Below are 19,927 nucleotides of genomic sequence, written 5' to 3' on the forward strand. Positions count from 1 at the left end.
TTTAGGGTTGCAGTGACAAAGCTGCCACTGCCCTGATGCCCATATGAGTCCCTTTTGCTGGTGGTTTCTCCTCCTTCAATGGCTGGAAATGTCCATTGCTGGCAGGGCACTTGTCTGGGCAAAGGCACAGCCAATGCTGGGTGTTAGGGAGGCAGCAAGGGGCAGGGATGGCAGCCCAGCCCCGTTCGTGTCTGTGCACATGGACACGCCGGAGCAGGGACTGGGATGAATGAGCTGCAAGCGCCACAGGGTAGCTGAGCATCTGTGCACTGGCCCCCGGTCGTTAGCAGGAGCAAGCCCTGTCAGACAGAGGTAATCTCCTCCCCTGAACAGGCACCACGTCCTGCAGATAAGGCAGAAATAAGAACTACCCTGCAGCCTGATTTGCACCATCTCTCTCGCACCTGATGCTCATATGCTGCCGGGAGCCATGGCCAGGCAGAGCATCGTGCAGACACTCCCCTGGGGAAGCAGTCAGGCTGCAGCCATGGAAAAAAGCCCCAAGTGGGTGTCCTACTGACCTGCCCAGCACCCCTAGCAGTGTCCTCTGCCCCACATGTGCCCCAGTACCCCACACCATAGTGTGACTGTAAGCCCTGGCTCCGGCTCCTGGATGCCCTTCTGCCCGTGCAGGTGATCGCGGTCACAGCCCTGCTGCTGACGGTCCCCAGTCCCAGGGGCAGCTGAAATCAGCTCAGCACAGAGCTCAGCGCACAGCCAGCTCCACCTCAACACGCACAAGCAGCAACACTTTCTCCTGCAAAAGCATCACTGCCTGTGGTGTCGTTTTTTTCCCCCTCAAGTGTACAGCCGAGAGCCCGCGTGGTCTCAAGCACACAGCATGGTCTCAAACAAACAAACACAGAGCTTAATTACCAGCAGCTTTGGAGGGTCATTACAAATGCTCTTTTGCCAAGAGCTGAAATGCTTTTTGCCATGGTTTGGTTTGCTTATTCATAAAAAGCCCCTCGTGGCACTGTCACTGCAACCGCTGTTTGAAAAGCTGACTGTCAGGTTAACCAAAGGGAGGCAGAGCTCAGCCCTGCCCAAGCCTGGTCCCAAAAGAAAAAGAACCTAAACAACCCACAAAGCCCTGCCACACTTTGGGGTGGTTTTGGGGTCATTTTCAAGGTCAGACTTTACAGTTTATGAACCAGCAATTAGCTGGAAGCAAAACATAATCCTGGTTTCCCAACCCTCTGGAGACAGTGTGGTATCTTCCAGACCAGAGGTTAGCAGCGACCATGGCAAATGACAGCAGATTCCATCCAGCCAACCTTGCTGCATTTGATTTTTACAGCTCCCACAGTCATTTCCTTGCTGCTGTGGCAATAACGGAGCCAGCAATGGATCTCTCCCCTCTGGGGCGCAGGGTAACGACCAGTCTCCAGAAACATTTGGTATTCCCATGATGTGAAGCATCAATGGGCACAGAGAAAAACCATACCCATTTTTGCAGTACTTCATTTACTGTCACAAGCAGGCGAGCTGTACGCGCGAGCGTAATGCCGACACACTCCTCTTACCCTGGCAGGAGCCACATTATTGTTTTCTGTTTTCACATTTCTTAGCAACAACGTCTTTTCCTGCCCGTGTTTCTTCATAGGAGCTCAGCTGAAATTATTTTTGTGTTGTACCCAATTTACATGCTGGCTTACATCAGCCTGTCCACGGGCGAGAGAGAGAGCCTTGCTTTCTGCCTGAGAGCCTCCTGGCAATTACTGCTGTCTTCTGCTGATCCATCGCTCCTCCGGCGCGGCGCTGGAAGAGACAAACCTCCCTGCCTGGCACAGGCAGCTGGGCCCTGGCTGTCCCCACCATGTCGGGTGCTGCTGCAGCCAAGGAGGATCTGGAGCGAACATGTAAGGATGCTCCAAGTGCCACTTCCACGTGCCAGCCCAGAGACCCACAGTCCTGCCCCAGGTTAAACCCTCATCCAACGATAGGATGAGCTGTGATGCTATGGCACAGGATAAAACCTCTTCTGAAAGCTCTCCCTCCAAAGTCCTCCCCCACTTCAGAGGCAGCTGCAGTCATTTCTGTGTGAGGGTGTGATGCTTAGTTCACACTTCTGCTGCTCATCTGCTCACCACAAACCCTGCTGAGCTGCCCTGTCCTTCACTCACCAAAACCCGACCACGAAGCTGCACAGAATATCCCGGCCCTCAGCTCGGCAAGCAAAGGCAGGCTTAGGAGGGACCCTGGCAGAGTCTGAGGTTCAGGAGATGGTGGGGTCAGATTGGGTGCTGGCAGGATTGGATCAGCTGCTGGTATTCCCTCTGCCTGTGCCTGCTTGAGCCCCAACCCCGGGGTCACACTGAGACAGCGTTTCCCTGCATGCTGCCCTTGGGGAGGTTGGTACCCCCTGCCCAGGGCCTTCTGGCGGGTACTCTTCATGGCTGTAGGTCTGTGGCCAAGCAGATGGGTGGACAGACAGGCAGATAGATGGACATCACAGCCCTGGAAGCCTCCAGGGCAGGAGCCCATCCTGGTGCCACTGGCAGAGCCCTTCCAGCCCCAGGACCTGCCTGCAGGTATGGAGTGAAGCAGAAATCTCCCAAAAAGAAACCAAGGCTGCTCAGCCCCTGTGACCTGCAGCAAGTGAGCAAAGGCAGGTAGGTGCTGCTACTGGTCTTCCCCGACACCTTCATCCCTGCCTGGGGACTGGGCTGCAGCACTGAGACACCTAAACACCCACACCCAGCAATTACAAGCAGCCTTGGCTTCTTCCCCAGCCTCTGCTGTGAGGAGGCGAGGAATCCGTGGGCAGCTCCGTCACATCTGGGCACATCTGGGCACAACACTGAGTGCTGCACCCAGTCTGGCCTCCTGCCCGCACAGGTCCGGATTGGCAGCTCTGAGGTGGTCAGAGAGGGAGGCACCAGCGAGCACCAAAAGGGAGAAGCATCCTTTATATGTCAGGGGAAAAGACAACTTTAAACAACAACAACATAGAGATTGGGTGAAAAATCCTGTGAGAAAGAACAAGCACGGGGGGGGGCGGGGGGGGGGGGGGGAGTCACCAACACACACAACGACATCAGGGATCTGGGAAGGACCCTCTGCTCTCATCCCCCAAGGACAGAGATTTCTGTAGCACCGCAAAGATAAATATGACCAGGAACTGGAGCCTTCAGCTCCCATATATAGCCTGGAAAGAGGCTGTTGCTAAGAATAGTGGGGCCCAGATATTCCAGGATAGGAGAGTTGACAGATTTCTTCCCTGCACTAATAGGATGCAAGACTGTTTTAAACTCGCCCTGGTAAGCAGGCAGGGCCTTGCTGAGCAGCTGGGCCGAGAAAATAAACATGGATCAAGAGATGCCGGGTCAGGCTCATTTCAGCGAGATGCAGGGTAAACACAAGGAGGTTATTTCTAAGGGTCTCCTTTCCAAAAGCCTCAACAGAGACCTTGAGGATGGGAACCAGCAAAACCAGCAGGCTTGCAGCATCCCAAGCTGGGAGCCCTGATGAGGTGGGATGTGACATCAGAGTCAGGATGATGTGATTGGGGCAGTGGGGGCTGCCATGGCCACCGGCACCTTCCCTACCCTTGGTGCCCTGCCTGCTGGGGGACACCTCTGCCCCAGCCCACCCCTGCACCCCTCAGTCCCTCCAGCAGTGCCAGACCCCCTCCCCTCAACACCTCACTGGAGGTGAAGCAAACCTTTCTGCTGGCTGGCCGGGGCTGGGGTGAGGCTACATCCATCAGAGTAGGCAACCCCACGTCAGCAGTACCTGCAGCAGGTTTTGGGGGTATTAGAGCAGAAATAAACTCATCCCCTGTAATTATTTTTTGTAATTAACGAACAGTGTTGGCAGAGCATCTGAGTAACTTCTTTAATGTGCAGCAACTGGTAGGTAAGGTAACGCGCGCTTCACGGTCAGGTTCCAGTTCTACAAAGAAAGGGCGCGGTGGGTGTGTTACATTGACAAGTTTACAGTCATTCCAACATATTTTTTTCTCTTAAAAATAAAAATCCATCACATTGGAATATTGCATACAAAAAAAAAAAAAAAAGTAGAATTTGCCCTAAAATAAAATTCTATCAAATCATTTAAAAAAGTTACAAAAGTAAAATGCATACAAACTCCAGTAAAATGGGACAGTCTCACAGACAGGCCCAGGGCAGTTTACAAAGACGCTCTCCAAGACGTAACCCCTCCTCTTTCCCTGCTCTGTTCAGTCAGTTCAACCCCCCTCCAACCACTCTGTGTGCCACAGGATGAAATGCTGCTTTTCCCACCTGACCAAGTCCCTGTTTCCAAACCGCACAGCAGAAGATGTTAAACTTGGTAGGGAAAAATGAGATTTTAATGTAGCAGAGATTTTAATACCACAGGCAGAGAAAATAAATACACCTGGAAACTACGTCGCTGTCCTGGTGGGAGCAGCAGCCAGAAGCCACCTGGCCTCAGGGACTCCTTGCAGCTCTGCTGGGCTGGCTCAGCCCAGGGGATAGGTGGGAGAAGGGGGGCTGGGTTGAGGGAGCCAGCTCTGCTTTTGCATCATGGGCTTTGATTGCACATCCAGGTTCTCCAGAGCCAGCAACAGCCCAAGACCACCACATGCCACCCTCCTCCATCCCCTGGGCAGACCATCTCTGAGCATCCCTCCCCTACACAGACCCACTCCCCACCAGTCTCCCAGCACAGCCTGTCCCACACAAGGAGCTCTACTGATGTGGCACACGCTGTCTATGCCACATAGATGATGCCAGCCAGGCACAGGGCACAAGGGTCTGTGTTCCCCACAGATGTCCCACTACTGAGGACACTTGTCCTGTTGAACAGGGCATGTCCCAGCTCCTGTCCCTCACAGCATCCAAAAGCATTTCCCAGACCTGACCACAGTGCATCCCTGCCTGAGGAGGTACGTGGAACATCCCCCTCCCCTTTTACATGCCTCACATATGAGCACCCCTTCCCCAAGCCCCCCAGCAGCCCTAATGGAGTGAGGGCAGTGCCTGGGCTCTCACGCCCTACCCCAGCATCAATGCCATACATCCCCTCTGCAAAGGAAAATATGGGGGTGGGAATCTGGGGCTTTCACACACAGACAAAGGCTGGCGAAGTGGCCTGAGCCTAAAGGGAAAAGCCCCCTGCAAAGAAATGATTTGCTCAAGGTATTTTCTTCATGCAGCGACACAAAGTGAGCACAGAGAGTCTGTCCAGGTCCAGTGAGTGGAGAACCCACATGTGGGAACCTGTTGGGGGAGAGACCGTGGAAGGAAAAGCTGTTACCACAGAGCATCCCACCTGCCTTTGCTGCCTCAGCTCGGCAATCCCTGCACCACACAGCTGTTCTGGCGGCACAAACCACATCAGGAACACAGAACAAAGGTCAGAACCTCGTCCTTGAGGAAGCGAAAGATGAGCCTCTGCAAAAACCAAGCTGTGGAAGACATCCCTCCTGCCAAAATACCCCAGGTGCCCACCAATGCTGCACCTTCTGAGCATCCCAGCTGCAGTGCGCCCCTTCCCCTCAGCCCTAACCACTGGCCTGGCCAGGGCATGGAGCTCCCCTCAGCACTGCAGGGTCAGGCAGTGGCATGGGGAGGGACAGGGCTGCGGGAGTGGGTCCACACTCCAGGTGGGCACCAAGTGCTCCAAATGCATCGTGATCCCAAGTAAAAGGCCAGCACATCTGTGCAAATATTTGCTTTTGCTTGTCAAAACTGGGCAGTGTTACGTTGCTTCCTCTATTTATTAGTTTCATCTGTCTTGAAACACAAACTGTGAAAATCACAAGCAGATTGACATCATCTTCTGACGTCCCCGGGGCTGCTGCCTGCTCTGAAGGAATCCTCTGCTGTCTGACAGGACGCTCCTGGAGAAGACAAGGCTGATACTCCAGTGCCACCTCCGACTCGCCTCGCAGTGTGCAGCCCACGTTGGGTTCCTGGTTTCTCAGCCTTCCACCTCTGGCAGAAGGGGGGCAGCAACCACAGCGAGGCTTTTCCCCCTACACGTGCTCCATTCCTCCTCCCAGACCCACATCCCGGACCCACGGAAGCGGATGAAGTCGTTCCTGTTCATTTTGACAGGGTCAGCACTTCCCTTGGTGCAGTCACGGGCCCTGCTGCAGAGCTCCCCAAGCCTGGTGCTTCACCGACCCGAGGACAGCAGCACGGTGACGCGCCCGACGCGTGCTGCCGCACGAGCGTAGCCGCTGTCTCGCCGAATCATTACAGCAATCCAAGCTTAGTCTAAAAGAACCCCCCCCAAAACCCTAATGAAACCTAACGCCTTTATCAGAGATAATCATTGATATCTGCCTGTGACCCAGTAGAGGAAATGAAATAAAAAAAGGAAGACCCTGTTGTCACAGCACCACAGGACAGTTACAGCCACTACTCAAACTATACCTCGTCCCCATGAAACAGCACTTCCCTTTCCAGTAACAGCCAGGACGTGCACACACACCAATCAATTCATGCTACAGTGTAAGGCTACACAGTCCTGTGCTGTGTTTACTGCAGGACAAGCCAGGCACTAACATCCCTGTCATCCCACAACTTCAAATTTTACATGAACTGATGAACTCACCGCAGCATTTCAGCGTTGAAACGCCCACCCTCTGGACCTGCCCCCTTCCCCCATACTCGATCCATCAACCTGGCCTTCCCTGGAGTTACCAGCACAAACGCAGCCGCAGCCTGGGGTTTTCCAACTCACTCCACTCCCAACCACTTCTGCTCTGTCAGATGGTTGTGAATAACTCCACAAGCTGTGAACCCCAGTACCCAAGATGCCAACCTTTTCGGGCACTCCTCTAGGTGTGGGGCTAACATCACCAGTTCCAGACAAACCACCACCTGCTCCTAACAGACTATCCACTCTCCTACACGCAAAATCCTTTGTGTCTGCTCTTGAATCTTCAAGCCTGCAAGACCTCCTAAAAATCACCATTTTGATGCATATTAAGTACATAGTCTGCCACCCCATCCCTCTGGAAGTGGCTTGGGAGCACAGAAGCTCTTCTGCACACCTCCTGCACGGACTCTGGCTCAGCAGAGCAGGCAGCCATGCGGAAAGGTGAAGGAAGCAGAAGGGGATTAATGCAGTGAAGAGAGGCAGTAAACACCACCTTAAGTGGAGCCAGCATCTACTAACCCTGAGCTTCCTCATTAGCAGCATGAAAGCTAGCACAGCTCCACAGCTCGCCTTCGGAGCCAAGCAGAAACCTGAGGAGCAACCCGTACTTAAAATGGAGAGCTATTAGAGAGAGCTGTCACTGCAGAGCGTCCTCCCTAGCACTCTCAGTATAAACCACAGCACAATTATTTGTATTTTAGGGGGGGTTCCATACTGCTGGGAAATGATGTTCTTGGGGACTGTGAACCCATGGGCTGTGAAGAGAAGCAAATACTGTAACTTCCAGGGCACCTGCCACTGCTCGCAAGTCAAAGGCCAAGTAGCAGCCAACGCTGGCTACTCTGCGGCCCCGCAAGGTAATGCCTCACTTAGATTAAAAAAAAACCTCATTACTGCTGATGGAGGAGTTATAGAGAGACCCTGAACTTCAGCTAATTAATAAGAGAAATACCAACTGTTTTGAGCCTGTTGGGCACTCCTGTTACCTGTATCAGCATTGCTTAGAGCTCTCCGCTCAGTCTTGAACACTACCTTCCAATAAAGCTGGGTTATCCTACCAGCTCAGACCTCTGTAAATACAAAGCTGGACCTAGTGATAGCCCATACCCCAAAAATATTCCCAACAGGTTCAGGTGGGTTGCTGGCATGAAAAGGACTGCTCCTCCTCCAGAGAAGAATGCTGCTGGGCACAGTGGATAAAATATTTTTCAGAGATCTCAGCAAGCACATTTGTAACCCCACCTCTGTCCTGAGCCAGGATTGCTGATCTAATAAAATGAGAAGCCTGATCACTGTGTGTGTGGAATGCAGCAGCATCCTACACAGCTCTTGAGTAACTTGGGAGCGATCCTTTGAGGTTTTTTTAATTCAGGCAGATTTCCATTAGACTTGCTGAGAAGTCTGGTTGAGCCCCACCTGCAGAACAGTGCCTGCAACCCCCAGTGCAGATCTCCATCCGAGCCCCGTCGTGCCGCTGAGCTCTGGACAACATCTCTGTTTTGGTGCAGAGGCATCGAGGGCTGTAATTAAGACCATACACTACAGTGCCCAAGACAGACACAAACTTCTACTGAAGCATCAAAGTCCAGAAGAGCAGCAAGCAATTCACACCAGCTCAGGAAAACAATCAATGGGGTTTATAACAAGATATTCACTCTCCTTCCCGTATAGAGTCTGCATCTGGCAGCACTGACAAATATTTTGATTGTTAATGCTTTCTGGAAGAGAGGCAGAACAGGTTATATTCTGAATACTGCCTGAAGTGATTCTCCATCTTAAAATAGCCAGGACAGTGAAAGGATGAGAAATCTCTGTCACTCGGGACAGTGCCTGAACGGTGCAATTTTAATCCTAATATAGCTACAGTAAATTGCAGAAGCAGAGCTCCGAAGAGCCACGTGAGCTGGCAATTCTGCCATGACAATGCAACTCCAATCAGACTCTTGGCAAACAACCCTTGGTTTCAGAAGACAATAGGTAGCAGCAGCTACTGGATACTGAAACTATTCCAGGCACTAAAACATAGTAAAAAGAAGTTGGACAGTTAATATCATTCATCTGAAAAACGGCGAGATGATGATGCCAGTGGTTCTGAGAGTGCTGGTTCGATTGGTTTGGCTATACCAGTGCAGTTTTACTCCATCGTCTACAAAAAGCCTGCTCCAAGACAGAAAAGATCATTTAGTAGCTGATATAGCCAATAACTAAGTCAATTTTCTGTTACTACAGTAAATACATCCATTGCTTCAAGAACTAAAAGCAGGGAACAGCTCGTTTTATTTTACTGCACAGTTACACTCCTGAGTGGAAGGTCTGAGCGGCGCGTTCCCCCTGCAGAAGGGGAGCAGACAGAACAGACAGGTCCGTGGCTGGAAGGCAGCGCTCCCTCCGTTCAGGGCTTGTTCCCGTGAGTTCACGGCATCAGTGTCCCCCAGGGTGGCGGAGAAGACCCCCGCACGGGAACAAAGGGCGCTCGACTCAGACTCCACGGGCGCAGAACCCCGCACCCCCTGTGATAAAATGGCTACAGTAGGAAATCATTCACCCCCTTAAAAAACCCTCACGTCGTGGACAGCGTAGGCACGCCCCTCCATTCGCGGCAGTGACGGGTTTAGTTACAAACAGCGGCGTACCACCGCCCGGAGACATGACCATTTAAAACAAACCTATGTAAACACATACCCTTACGTAACTTATATATAAAAGAGATATATATAAGTTTTATTTGTGTATACATAGATATAAATACACACACACACACACAAACACACACCCCTAACGCAAAGCACAGAACACACACACGGAAATACTGTAAGTGATGCTGAACTGAAAACGATGAATATAATTAAGAAATTATTAGCAGGTTTAAAATTGAGTTAAAAAACTATTCAAAGTGTCTTTAATATTTATGTTCAAGTAAGGGCCAGAACGACCACGTATTAGTACTGATAAAAAGAGCTGGCATTATATTTCCCATATTATGCCAAACTCGTAAGTTATTTCTCATGTCGAACTCATTGTCATTCCGCCATCAGGGCACCTCAACAACTACAAATACTGTTTAGGAAACAGTGATTTTAAAGACTTGGATTAACAAACAATATTGTTTAGGCACCCTCAGTCATAAACTAATCCTAAAACCCATGCACGCCTCAGGAGTATCAGAAGACAGCTAGTGGGACTCAGACATCCACACCCACAGTATTCAGTGGCACAGAGGTCTTCACAGTAAAAAGGCAGGTTTTTTCTGGAGATGGGGGATGAGAAGGTGACACAGTGGCGGCCTTTAACACAGCAATGCTCACCAACAGTGATTCCAGTTCACTTCTGAGATGCCACAGAGGCTCCATGATCATGGAATACTGAGCCATGGTGGTATTTCAGAGGCGACTGTGGGTGCAAGTTGGGTTTCAGCAGCAGCTAAAGCTACCATTTAAATGTGCTCAGGGTGACAACAAACACCTCTAACAACACAAGAATCGCTCGGGATATTTAGTCTGGCTAAAACCCCTGGTACCAGTGTCTTATATCAGAAATCACTTTATTAGAATGTAAATGTAGTGTACAAGCACCAAATCGTTTTAGCTTAACTGTTTAATGGACATTGATCATATGAGTGACTAGCGATTTAAAAGACAGATCTTAAAAAAAAAAAAAGTGGTTGTTTTTTTCCTTTTACCCTTTTCCTTTTTCACTATTTCTATTCTGATAGAAGACCCCGAAGGTTACTGGTACCCCAGGTGTGTACAACCATGAGTCGGCACACACACACACGCACACACACACAACTGTACACCTCACTGCTACATCAACAGCCTTTTAAATAGAGAGCCCCAGCTCTGGCACTGGGACCTGTACATCAGATATATTCTCTTTGTGCATTTCGGCATCATTATCACCACCCAAGTTCCACACTTATCTCAAGTCAAGGTGGTCTTGAAAGTAAGAACAGCCAGTCCCTCACCCTCGCTAATAAAGCCATGATTAAGTCTTGTAATTTCTTTGTTTTCCTGCTGCTCAGCCATGCAAATCCAGGCAGATGTGCCGACTGCAAAGCTGACTTCCAGTCTCTTCCAACCCCTCACCGCTCCGGCGTTATCACACAGAGACGACGACGTCGAGATAGAGTCTGTCGTAGGACTCACGGAAGCAGAGGATGAGCAGCAGGCTGAGCAGACACGATCCCGGCAGGCACCAGTTGAACCAGGAAAACTCTGCAAAGCAGGAAACAGACCCAACCTCAGTTATCAAACATGCTCTGTGTTTAGAGGGACCAAAACTCTGACGGTGGGTTTGAAGGGAAGTGCTGCACTCTGAACAAAATCCTGACAGCTCCCTATCGACAGATGGTTAATATGGTGTCTGAGAATTCTCCACGGACCCCTTATCTATGTGTAAAGTTTATAAAGTTTATCTATATATAAAACCAGTGCCTCCAGCTAATGTTAATCCTCCCAATTCAATCTCTCAATGGAGGGGGGGAAAAAAATAAATCTATCTTTGCTAATGGAGAATAAACCACTTCTGAAGACTCTACTCATTAGTTCTTTGATTTCTATGGATTAGAAACTGAAACAAATTAAAAGTGTAAGCAGCAGCAGGATTTGATTCTGTGTCAAACCTGCTACACACTCTGAGGAGGGAAAAACCAATTCCTTGGAAGAAACTTGTCAGTAATACGATCAATTAAATTTCAAACTAGTTGCACTAACAGCTCCTCAGAAGCCTCTTTTAGCTGTTAGACAGACCACACTGCTCTTAAAATCCTGTGCTGCACATTCAGGAGATCCTATCATCTGACATTTGACTGTTAACTAGCAGTTTCATTCAGTTGTTTTTTAAACACCTGCACCAAAATTTCCTTTTCTGTAAATCTGTCAATTTACTGAAGAAACATGAATTTTACTGGAGATGGTGTTTTACTTTTAAAATTTTATTATCATTTATCTTTACAGAATCTGAACTCTCCCTCAAGGTCTGGATTAATCAAAATCAAGACTTCAGCACTGCTACTTTCTTAAACCTGTAATTTACAGTGCAAAAAGACAAAGCACAATTTATGCTACAAACTGCAAAGGTTAGAAGTCAGCCTTAAAATTAAACATCCTTCCAAGGCAACAACATTTAACACCACCTTTGCTCAGCCACCAAAACCCTTCACAGATTTGCTCAGGCATTAATGTTAGTAAAACCTGAGTAAAATTTTCCTAGACCTTGTTACAGAAGTCAAGAGGTAAATGCTATGCCATTATTTTTGTTATTAAAAAATACTCTTACTTAACTGGATTAAACAGACTTTAACACAAAAAGACTCAAAAGACCTAATTTAACTTGTGCATCCTTCATGTTTTACGTAACCCCAAATTTGTGATAGCACTGGCAACGCACACACCAACACATTGTTCACATGAAGCTGAAGGTTGATTTGCTTTTGTTTTTCCCTCAGAAGTCTGAGCTTCAGACAGGGTTTACATCTCCACCACACCAGCTGGACCAAAATCTTTAATGCACTGGAAAGTTTCCAGGGTTTGGCTCTTTTACAGCCTTTGCAATATCAGAGTAAGAGGAGAAAAAGAGATAAATTTGAATTCAAACTACTGAGAAATTATTTGGCCTAAAAAGCAAGACTGAGGGAACAAGATGAATTTGACTGAGTTCTGGTTTATTGGTGAGTTGCTTAAATGCCACTAAACGACGGATTTGAATTAAATGAAAAACAAATATTTAAGATAGAAAAATCCCTTAGAAGGTAGATAACTATCAAAGGATCCAAGAGCACCAACTGGCATTGATCATCCCAGGGAATGGATCATCCTGAACAGAATTTTTTTTTTTTTCTTTTGAGGAAATAGGGAAAATATTCCAAGTGTATGGATATACTAATTTCAGGTTTATCCTAACCTGCATTTACTGATACACAACAGGGAAAGGAATACTAGAGACAAAACCTGGCTTCAAATACCTTATTTATGAGGAAATGAGTTAACTTTAAATCATTTTTCATTCAGAGGTGAGACATTGTATCCCAGTCCTCAATTATTAAGCAATTCCAAACGCTGGGTTGTTACTCTGATAAATGCTGAAAATATCCTCAGAATATTCAGCTCAGGTGTAAATGTTGGAAATAATAGTGTATGTGAACAGAGAGAGTTCACACCAATTAGCATTAATCACAAAACAGTCTTTAAAATGTAAAGGCTAAACATCATGCCACCTGATGCTCGCAGGGGGAGAATGTTGATTTTACAATGATGTTAGTATCCAAAAAACCCAGGGTTGTCAACCTGCTTGTGATTCCTTGGCAGAAAGACACACAAACCATGCTGAAAATTTGCCTCAGGCTGTAACCTTCGTAATTTCAAGCACAATTTATTCTGAAATTTGTCAGTCTCCTCTTGGTTATACAACACACCGCCTTAAGTAGTACATGAACTCATGGTAACGTATGAAAGCTTTCACTTTCTAATGCTTCCAAAGCAAAAGCGAAGATTGCTCTGCACATCTTGTATCATGATGAAAACATTCACCACAGCAACAAGATACAAACCAAAAATCTGCATCTTTGAAAACTATTAATAAAGATCACTTCCCTCTGAGAATGAGATGGTTCTTATTTTACAGCTTAGAGTAATAATATATATTACAGTCTAGTAAACAGCAAGTTGAAAGTTACCATTATGAGTTATAAGGAAGCAAATAATACCTGAGAGATGAGAGAGTCTGAAGAAGTCGATGAAATATCAAGCAAGACACTACTCTGCTTCATTGGGCCACTGGACTATCTAAAAGAATGAGCTTTTCATCTCTGAGCAGTGGTGAAGAGACACTTTCTCCCCCTGCCATGGTACGTCTGACCCACTGAGTGGAGTTGACCATAAAAAGGGGCATTTCTGCTGTGCTTGTCCTGGGCAGTACAGCTACATGCCAAGTGTGAAACCACATTAGCTTCACCATGGTTCTAAACACCCACAGGTGCACACAGTATTGACTGTCACTCTACCCAGGCCTTTATAAAAAGTATGGTGACAGTGTGAATCTTTGTATTGTTTCTGGTTACAAGAAATTCTAAGTGGAACACAACTCTATGCATCTTGAACTAAAAGCATTGTATTTTTATTAGCATGCATGTCAAATAGAACAATTAAACTTATTCTCCCTTGCTGCTACATAATGAGACTCAAACATCTGATTATTAGCAAAATTGTATGTGCAAATCCTCCCTTTGCTGACAAGGGTACGCCTTCATGGAGAATTACATTGTCAAAGGAGCTTCTATTTCTTACCTGTGTGGTAAAATGTGAGGAAAAACAGCAGCACTCCCATAAACACATTACTCAAAAAGGTGACAACTCCGCAGGTAATTCCTTCTGGAACAGGGTAGACTGTTTCCACAAAGAGCTCAAAGAATATTGGTACACTGCTGTTGAGGAATATACCCAACAAAATGCAGGATGTGTACAGTGTAGCTGTAACAGAAACAAAACAGTTATTAATTTCAAGCTGGCATTTTTTTTCCCCTGTTCAGAGCTGCCAGGAATACTAATACTTGAGTAACTGAAAAAATGCATAAAAACATATTTTTATCCTCTGTGTATCATAAAGTGTATCACATCCCACTAGTTTTTGGCAGAACACGTCATTGATTTGGGAAAAAAAAAAAAAGATAAATGAAAAATACCAGTTTGTTTTTTTAAATCAGAACCCATGAAGACACATTCAGTGAGTTGGAATTCACTTGTAAGTAAAACAAACAACAGAATTAGGCATGCAAAACATCACCTGCAGTTTGATTTACCTCCGAAATGAACAGAAACTATTGTCCTACACGCAATTAGGAAGAGGGAGCAATTAACAAACCAAATTGGAAATGGACATGGATTAACCTTTTGACTTAGCTCTAAAGGTCAAAACTAATTTTGCTTCCATTTTACAAATAAAAACCTAATGATCTACCAGATATCAAGGCATTAGTATTCAGCTTGGCCTGTGCTGCAACATGTTGAATCCCTTTTGGCTTGAAAAGGAAATGAAGGGCACCCAGCGCCTGGCAGGAACAGGACGTGTTTGATAACACAGAGTATTCACTGCTGTACAACAGATTATTTTTCTTAGACAAATCAACAAAACAAGACAGACATTTCTTCAAAAGCCTTAGATATTTTGTTCTACAATTCTACTGCCAGTTTACAGTGCTTATTAGCTTAATATACATGCTTAAGATACCTGTGTTATTAATAAACCTGTATCTATTTCTGAAAAAAACAACCAACCAAAAAAAACCTCCTCCCCAAATCCCCCCACAATTTCAGAAGAATTTAGTACCTATTTAGAAAAGTCTTTGTTAATTACTCTCCTGGGAAGGGGAAGATTTCCTGACCTGCAGCCTCAATAACCTGAGGTTATTGATCAAGTAAAATGTGTAAGGAAAGAAGTCACGGCTTGGGAAAAACCCCAGAAGTCTGGAATCATTTCTGCAGTTTCTACCAAAGCAGCAAGAAAATGTAAAGAAATTTTTTCAGATACAAAAACGTTACCAAGTCACAGGGAAATTATTTATAGCATCTTCTTTCTGCAGTATGGTACAAAATCCTTAGAAAGCTTTTTTTCATATAGATATATATGTTTAAATAAAATAGAACCTGCGTTTTCTGTTTAATTTACGTTCTTCTGTCTTAGAAAGGGGATGAACTGAAACAGCTCTGCTTCATCTTCTGTTAAGCATTGCTGAAGCTTTCAGTTGAGAAACTGTTAGGAAGCAGGAAACTTCCAGCCTGGAGAAGAGAAGACTATGGAAGGACCTTACTGCAGCCTTCCAGTACCTGAAGGGGCTACAGGAAAGCTGGAGAGGGACTGTAGTGACAGGACAAGGGACAATGGGTTTAAACTCAAGGAGGGTAGATTTAGGTGAGATATTAGGAGAAACTCTTCCCTGTGAGGGTGGTGATGCCCTGGTACAGGTTGCCCAGAGAAGCTGTGGCTGCCCCCTCCCTGGCAGTGTTCAGAGCCAGGTTGGATGGGGACTTTGGGCAGCCTGGGCTAATGTGTCCCTGCCCATGGCAGGGGGCTGGAACTAGATGGGCTTTGAGGTCCCTTCCAACAGCAACCATTCTGTGATTCCAGTTTAAGAAATACAAATTAAATAAAACACTGTTTCTTAAAATACAAAGAATCATGGAAAAGAGACAAAGGCATTAAGATGCAGAAAGGGCAATCTACCAGATCCTCTATTTGACGTGGTTAGCTTCCAAGGCACAAAGACGTATTTCTTTCTCTACAGAGTATTTGCCTGGACAGGAAAAAGAGGACTGATGTCTCAGCCAAAAAGATGATATAGATGGCACGACTTCAGGAAGGACAGCTGGCCCCTGGTTTTATTTTTTTTTTCTAAATGTATCAGAATGTTCTGAGTTTTAAGAAAAAAAGAAGCAATAAAAAAAAGAATAAAGCATAGTAACTTTTCCAACTCTCAAAGTCTCATATTATAAATTGCAGAAGAAAAGTCAAATGAATCAATGCAAGATATGTTTGAGAGTTGTCAAACCCAAACCAGTACTTGGATGCTCTTCCAGCTAACACTGAAGAGAACTGATTCCCTAGTTACAAGACCCATAGATTTTTGCTGCAAGTCATCACCAGTATTTAAAATTTCATGAACCTTTCTTTGAACTCCTGTTTACCTCAAACACCACAGTGTATTGCTCTAATTGTCTCTAACTGCTATTGAGTGGAGTCAGCAAATCTGAACAAACTCAGCTATTTGAAATTTTTATGTTGGCTGGAGAAATGAACACGTAAATGAAATAGAGGAATCTCTTAAGACAAGTGAACATCTGCCCCTCATTACGCCCAACTGAAGATATTTATAGATAACTAACTAGTAACTCCGAGAAAATTTTCAAAACTTTCCCCAAAGAAAAGAAGGTGGCAGCCAGCAGTAATTCTGTAACAGAAACTCAAACAGTGGAAATAGTTGGGAAGCTACTGAAAGCCAAAATGATCACCATCAAAAAAGTGGAGCTGAGTACATAAAGTGCCGGAGGCAACACCTCTGCAGGAAGAATGAAACCTCTTCCATAAACAGCAACAGCCAGGAAAGGGGAATCACGTGCCTCAGAACAGAGAAACACTCTAACCTGTAATTTCCAGGAACTTAGATTGATTTGAGGTGAAGGCAGAAATATACATCTAAGATTAGCAGCCACTTAAAAGATCAAGACTTCCAATTTTAGTCAATACAGAAGGTGAAAAAGTTTCCATAAACCAAACCGAAGCCTTCAAAATAAATTGGGTAAGCTTAAAATATGGCAGTTGAATTACATCATAGCTCATCACTTACTCAAGTATATTAAGAAGACTAGACCATAAGCAAGCAAGTGCAGTAACTCAGTAATTCTGTGCTTCAGAAACTACACCATCACATTTCTGTGCCGTGACAGCTTGCTTTGTTCATGCAAACACCGCCAGCAGCACACACCTCACCCTTCCATGCCACCAAGGTCAAAGCAGCATTACCATTACCTTTTGGTTTTCCCCAAAGCACTACCTGCCTCGTCTGTCCACACTGAAACTGCCAATCTGAGTTCTAAGATCTAATGGAAATGACAGCTTTTAACTGGTAAACCACAGAAAGAAGCTCTGACAGTGAAACAGCTGTACGCATCCCTTAGTGGGTACGTATCATAGTGATGAGAAAATATTTTTAAATTTGATTTTTCTGTAAATCATCCAGGGTCTTCTGGTGTGCTATACAAATAAGTTTATTCCATTAGATTAAGTCACAAATCCAATTGGCCAACTCTAGACAGAAAGTTGGAGATAAAATATGCAGATTCAGAAGAATAAGTTATAGGAAGAAGTCAAGTTAGAGTTCAGAAGTGTTTTTTTCCTTTTTATTTCATACAATATGTAGCACACCTCATATTCCAGCTGATGGGTAACAAGATACCATAGCAGGGAGAGTACCAGCTATTAAGGGAGACCATTTATTTTCCATTACAGTGACCTTGCATTGAACGAACACAAACAATTACCATGATTTTACACTGCAGAAGAACAGCTGCTAAAGTTACAGCGATTGTTTTTTCAATTAAGGCAATCTTGATGACAGTCATTGGAAATGAATATGAAAGTACTGAAAAAAGAAAGGAAATGATTTACCAAGAAGCTAACATTATGTCCTAATGCTTAACAAGGACAAACAACTGCCCTGGATAGACATGCGCTAGGGAAGCGTGTCATGCTGTTAGTATTAAGAAGAGATCCCCTTTTCTTAGGAAAAGGTATTAACTGTCTACAAAGCTAAGCACAAAGTGCTCTACCTAAGCTGTGGACATCAGCAAGTAATGGAACTGGGCTGGGTTTATTTTAAACCACTTTAAAATGTGACATTAATCAAAGACATTTGTGCGAATTAAGCAGCTACTTCACAAGTTGGCCACTGCAAAAAGAACAGGAAAGGCAAAATATCCACCCAAAGCACTTCTGCTTCAGAGCACTAGCCTGGAGCTGCTGTGGCAGGAGGCTCCAGTTAGGCTTCATCATGTAAGGTTCATGCGTGGGGTGTGAGCAACCCATGCTACTCTCCTCCTGGCCAGGAAGGAAACCAGGAATGAAGTGTGCCTTGATAACAACTCTAGGGATGCTACCAGTTACATAAAGGAAGGTACCAGCTGGAGACTGATGGTGACACAGTAGCTTAGCACAAAAACCAGTGGAAGTGGTAAGAAGGAGGGTTCCCTCCTGGCTTCTTATGCCCTGCAGGTCTTCAGCTACTGGGGAGCAAAAAACACACACATATCCCAGAAACAGATCTTCACAGCCCCCATCTGGCAAGAGATTTACACCATTTAAAACAAACAAACAAAAAGAATCATGAAACAAGTAATTAGGAATTGAAACAGGGATATTAAATGACAGCATGCAGTTGGTGTCCCTAGATAAGCATGCAACACAGCAGAAGGAGTCTCAAGTGTCTCTGACATCCAAACAAGTTCCCAGAACTTCCCAGGACGTTCTGGAACGTGTTTAGCAATCTACTCTTTAGATTACACCATCACTACATTTCTAACTTGAGAGCCTAATTCAAACCCAACAAAAATAATGAAAGGACTGCCACTCATCTAATGGTTCTTAAGTACATCTTGGCTGATTTTTAACAAATATGAAGTATTACAATTTAAAAAAGGGGAGGGTTTTGCTGATAAATTTATAAAAGAAATGCAGATACTCTTGAGCAGTATCAAGTGCAAGCAGGTGGTACAGTGTCTTTTTCCAGAGTCCTTTGCCAGAAACTCTTGAACTCGTACATTTTGTAACAGTTCTCAGACAGAGCCAAGACTCATACGAATTTCATATGGATAACAGGAAAGCAAATACAACCGAACATGTTCTCTTGGGTGTAGCATACAATTTAAAGTGAAACCCACAGAGATATACAGAATGTTGTTACTGCTCATTAAAACAGCATCACAAATGTCAAGATGGAATGATAATGTGGATGCAGCCCTTGTTGACTTTAGTACTTTACTATTTCCACAAATTCTTTGAACAATTCGAAGTCAGTTCCTATGAAACTACCTCAAGTTTGTTACAGTGGAATGGAACTGCCATATAATTTATTTCTTCTACTGGCCAGGGTAAGAATAGTCATGGAAGAAGCCCCCCTTAATTTTTCCATGAGAAATGTAACTCCCTCAAGGTAAGATAGTAATTTTTACTGCAATTCTCTTAGAGGAGCAAAAAAAACACAATAGAAGAAGGATGTCCCTGTAGTGCACGTTTATAACATCGTCCGGATTTCCATTCCAGCACACGCTGATCAAATTCTTATCTCGTGATACAGTTATGAAAGTAACCAAAAATCTGATCAAATTGGATTTGTTCTATATACTTCCCAAGAGAAAAGCAGGTGGAACTCACTTTGAAAGCAGAGCATTCACTTTGGAGAACTAAAAAGTGAAGAAATTACTAAGTGATTCTCAAAAAAACCAGGGGGGCTGGAAATGGTACAGTATTGGAAGCTTGCTATCAATGGATATTAAAAGGGGACTGATTTCTAGATACTCATTCCTCAAAAGCCCCTCCCAAATTTCAAGCATTGTACACTGCTAACACTAGAATTTTAACTGTTTTTAAATAACCCCCTTAATTTAGTTCTTCTTTAAAGCACTCTATGTGTGAATTTGCAGAAGCTTTCAGGAAAATGAAGATATTTATTCTTATCTTAAGAGTGGGCAAAGCACAAAAGCAGTGGGGGTAATGATTTGCCCACAGCCAGAAGCAGGTTAATGCTGAAGCTAGAGAAAGAATCTCAGACTCCAGGTGTCCACTG

The 19,927-nt window shown here is 45.2% G+C and overlaps 1 protein-coding gene across 1 annotated transcript in view; it reads right to left on the bottom strand.

Annotated features, from left to right (window-relative positions):
* Positions 1–8,842: 8,842 nt before the first annotated feature.
* The window catches only part of SLC49A4 (solute carrier family 49 member 4), a gene marked incomplete at its 5' end in the record, with an annotated part of 64,901 nt that continues 53,816 nt past the window's right edge, over positions 8,843–19,927 (bottom strand). The window contains 2 exons of the mRNA XM_084265364.1: positions 8,843–10,811; positions 13,881–14,063. Coding sequence (XP_084121490.1) covers positions 10,696–10,811; positions 13,881–14,063 — 299 coding nt within the window. The 3' untranslated portion in view covers positions 8,843–10,695. The remainder of the gene's footprint in view (positions 10,812–13,880; positions 14,064–19,927) is intronic.

Source organism: Gallinula chloropus, assembly GCF_964237585.1.
Source record: "Gallinula chloropus genome assembly, chromosome: 5".
NCBI classification, from domain to species: Eukaryota; Metazoa; Chordata; class Aves; order Gruiformes; family Rallidae; genus Gallinula; species Gallinula chloropus.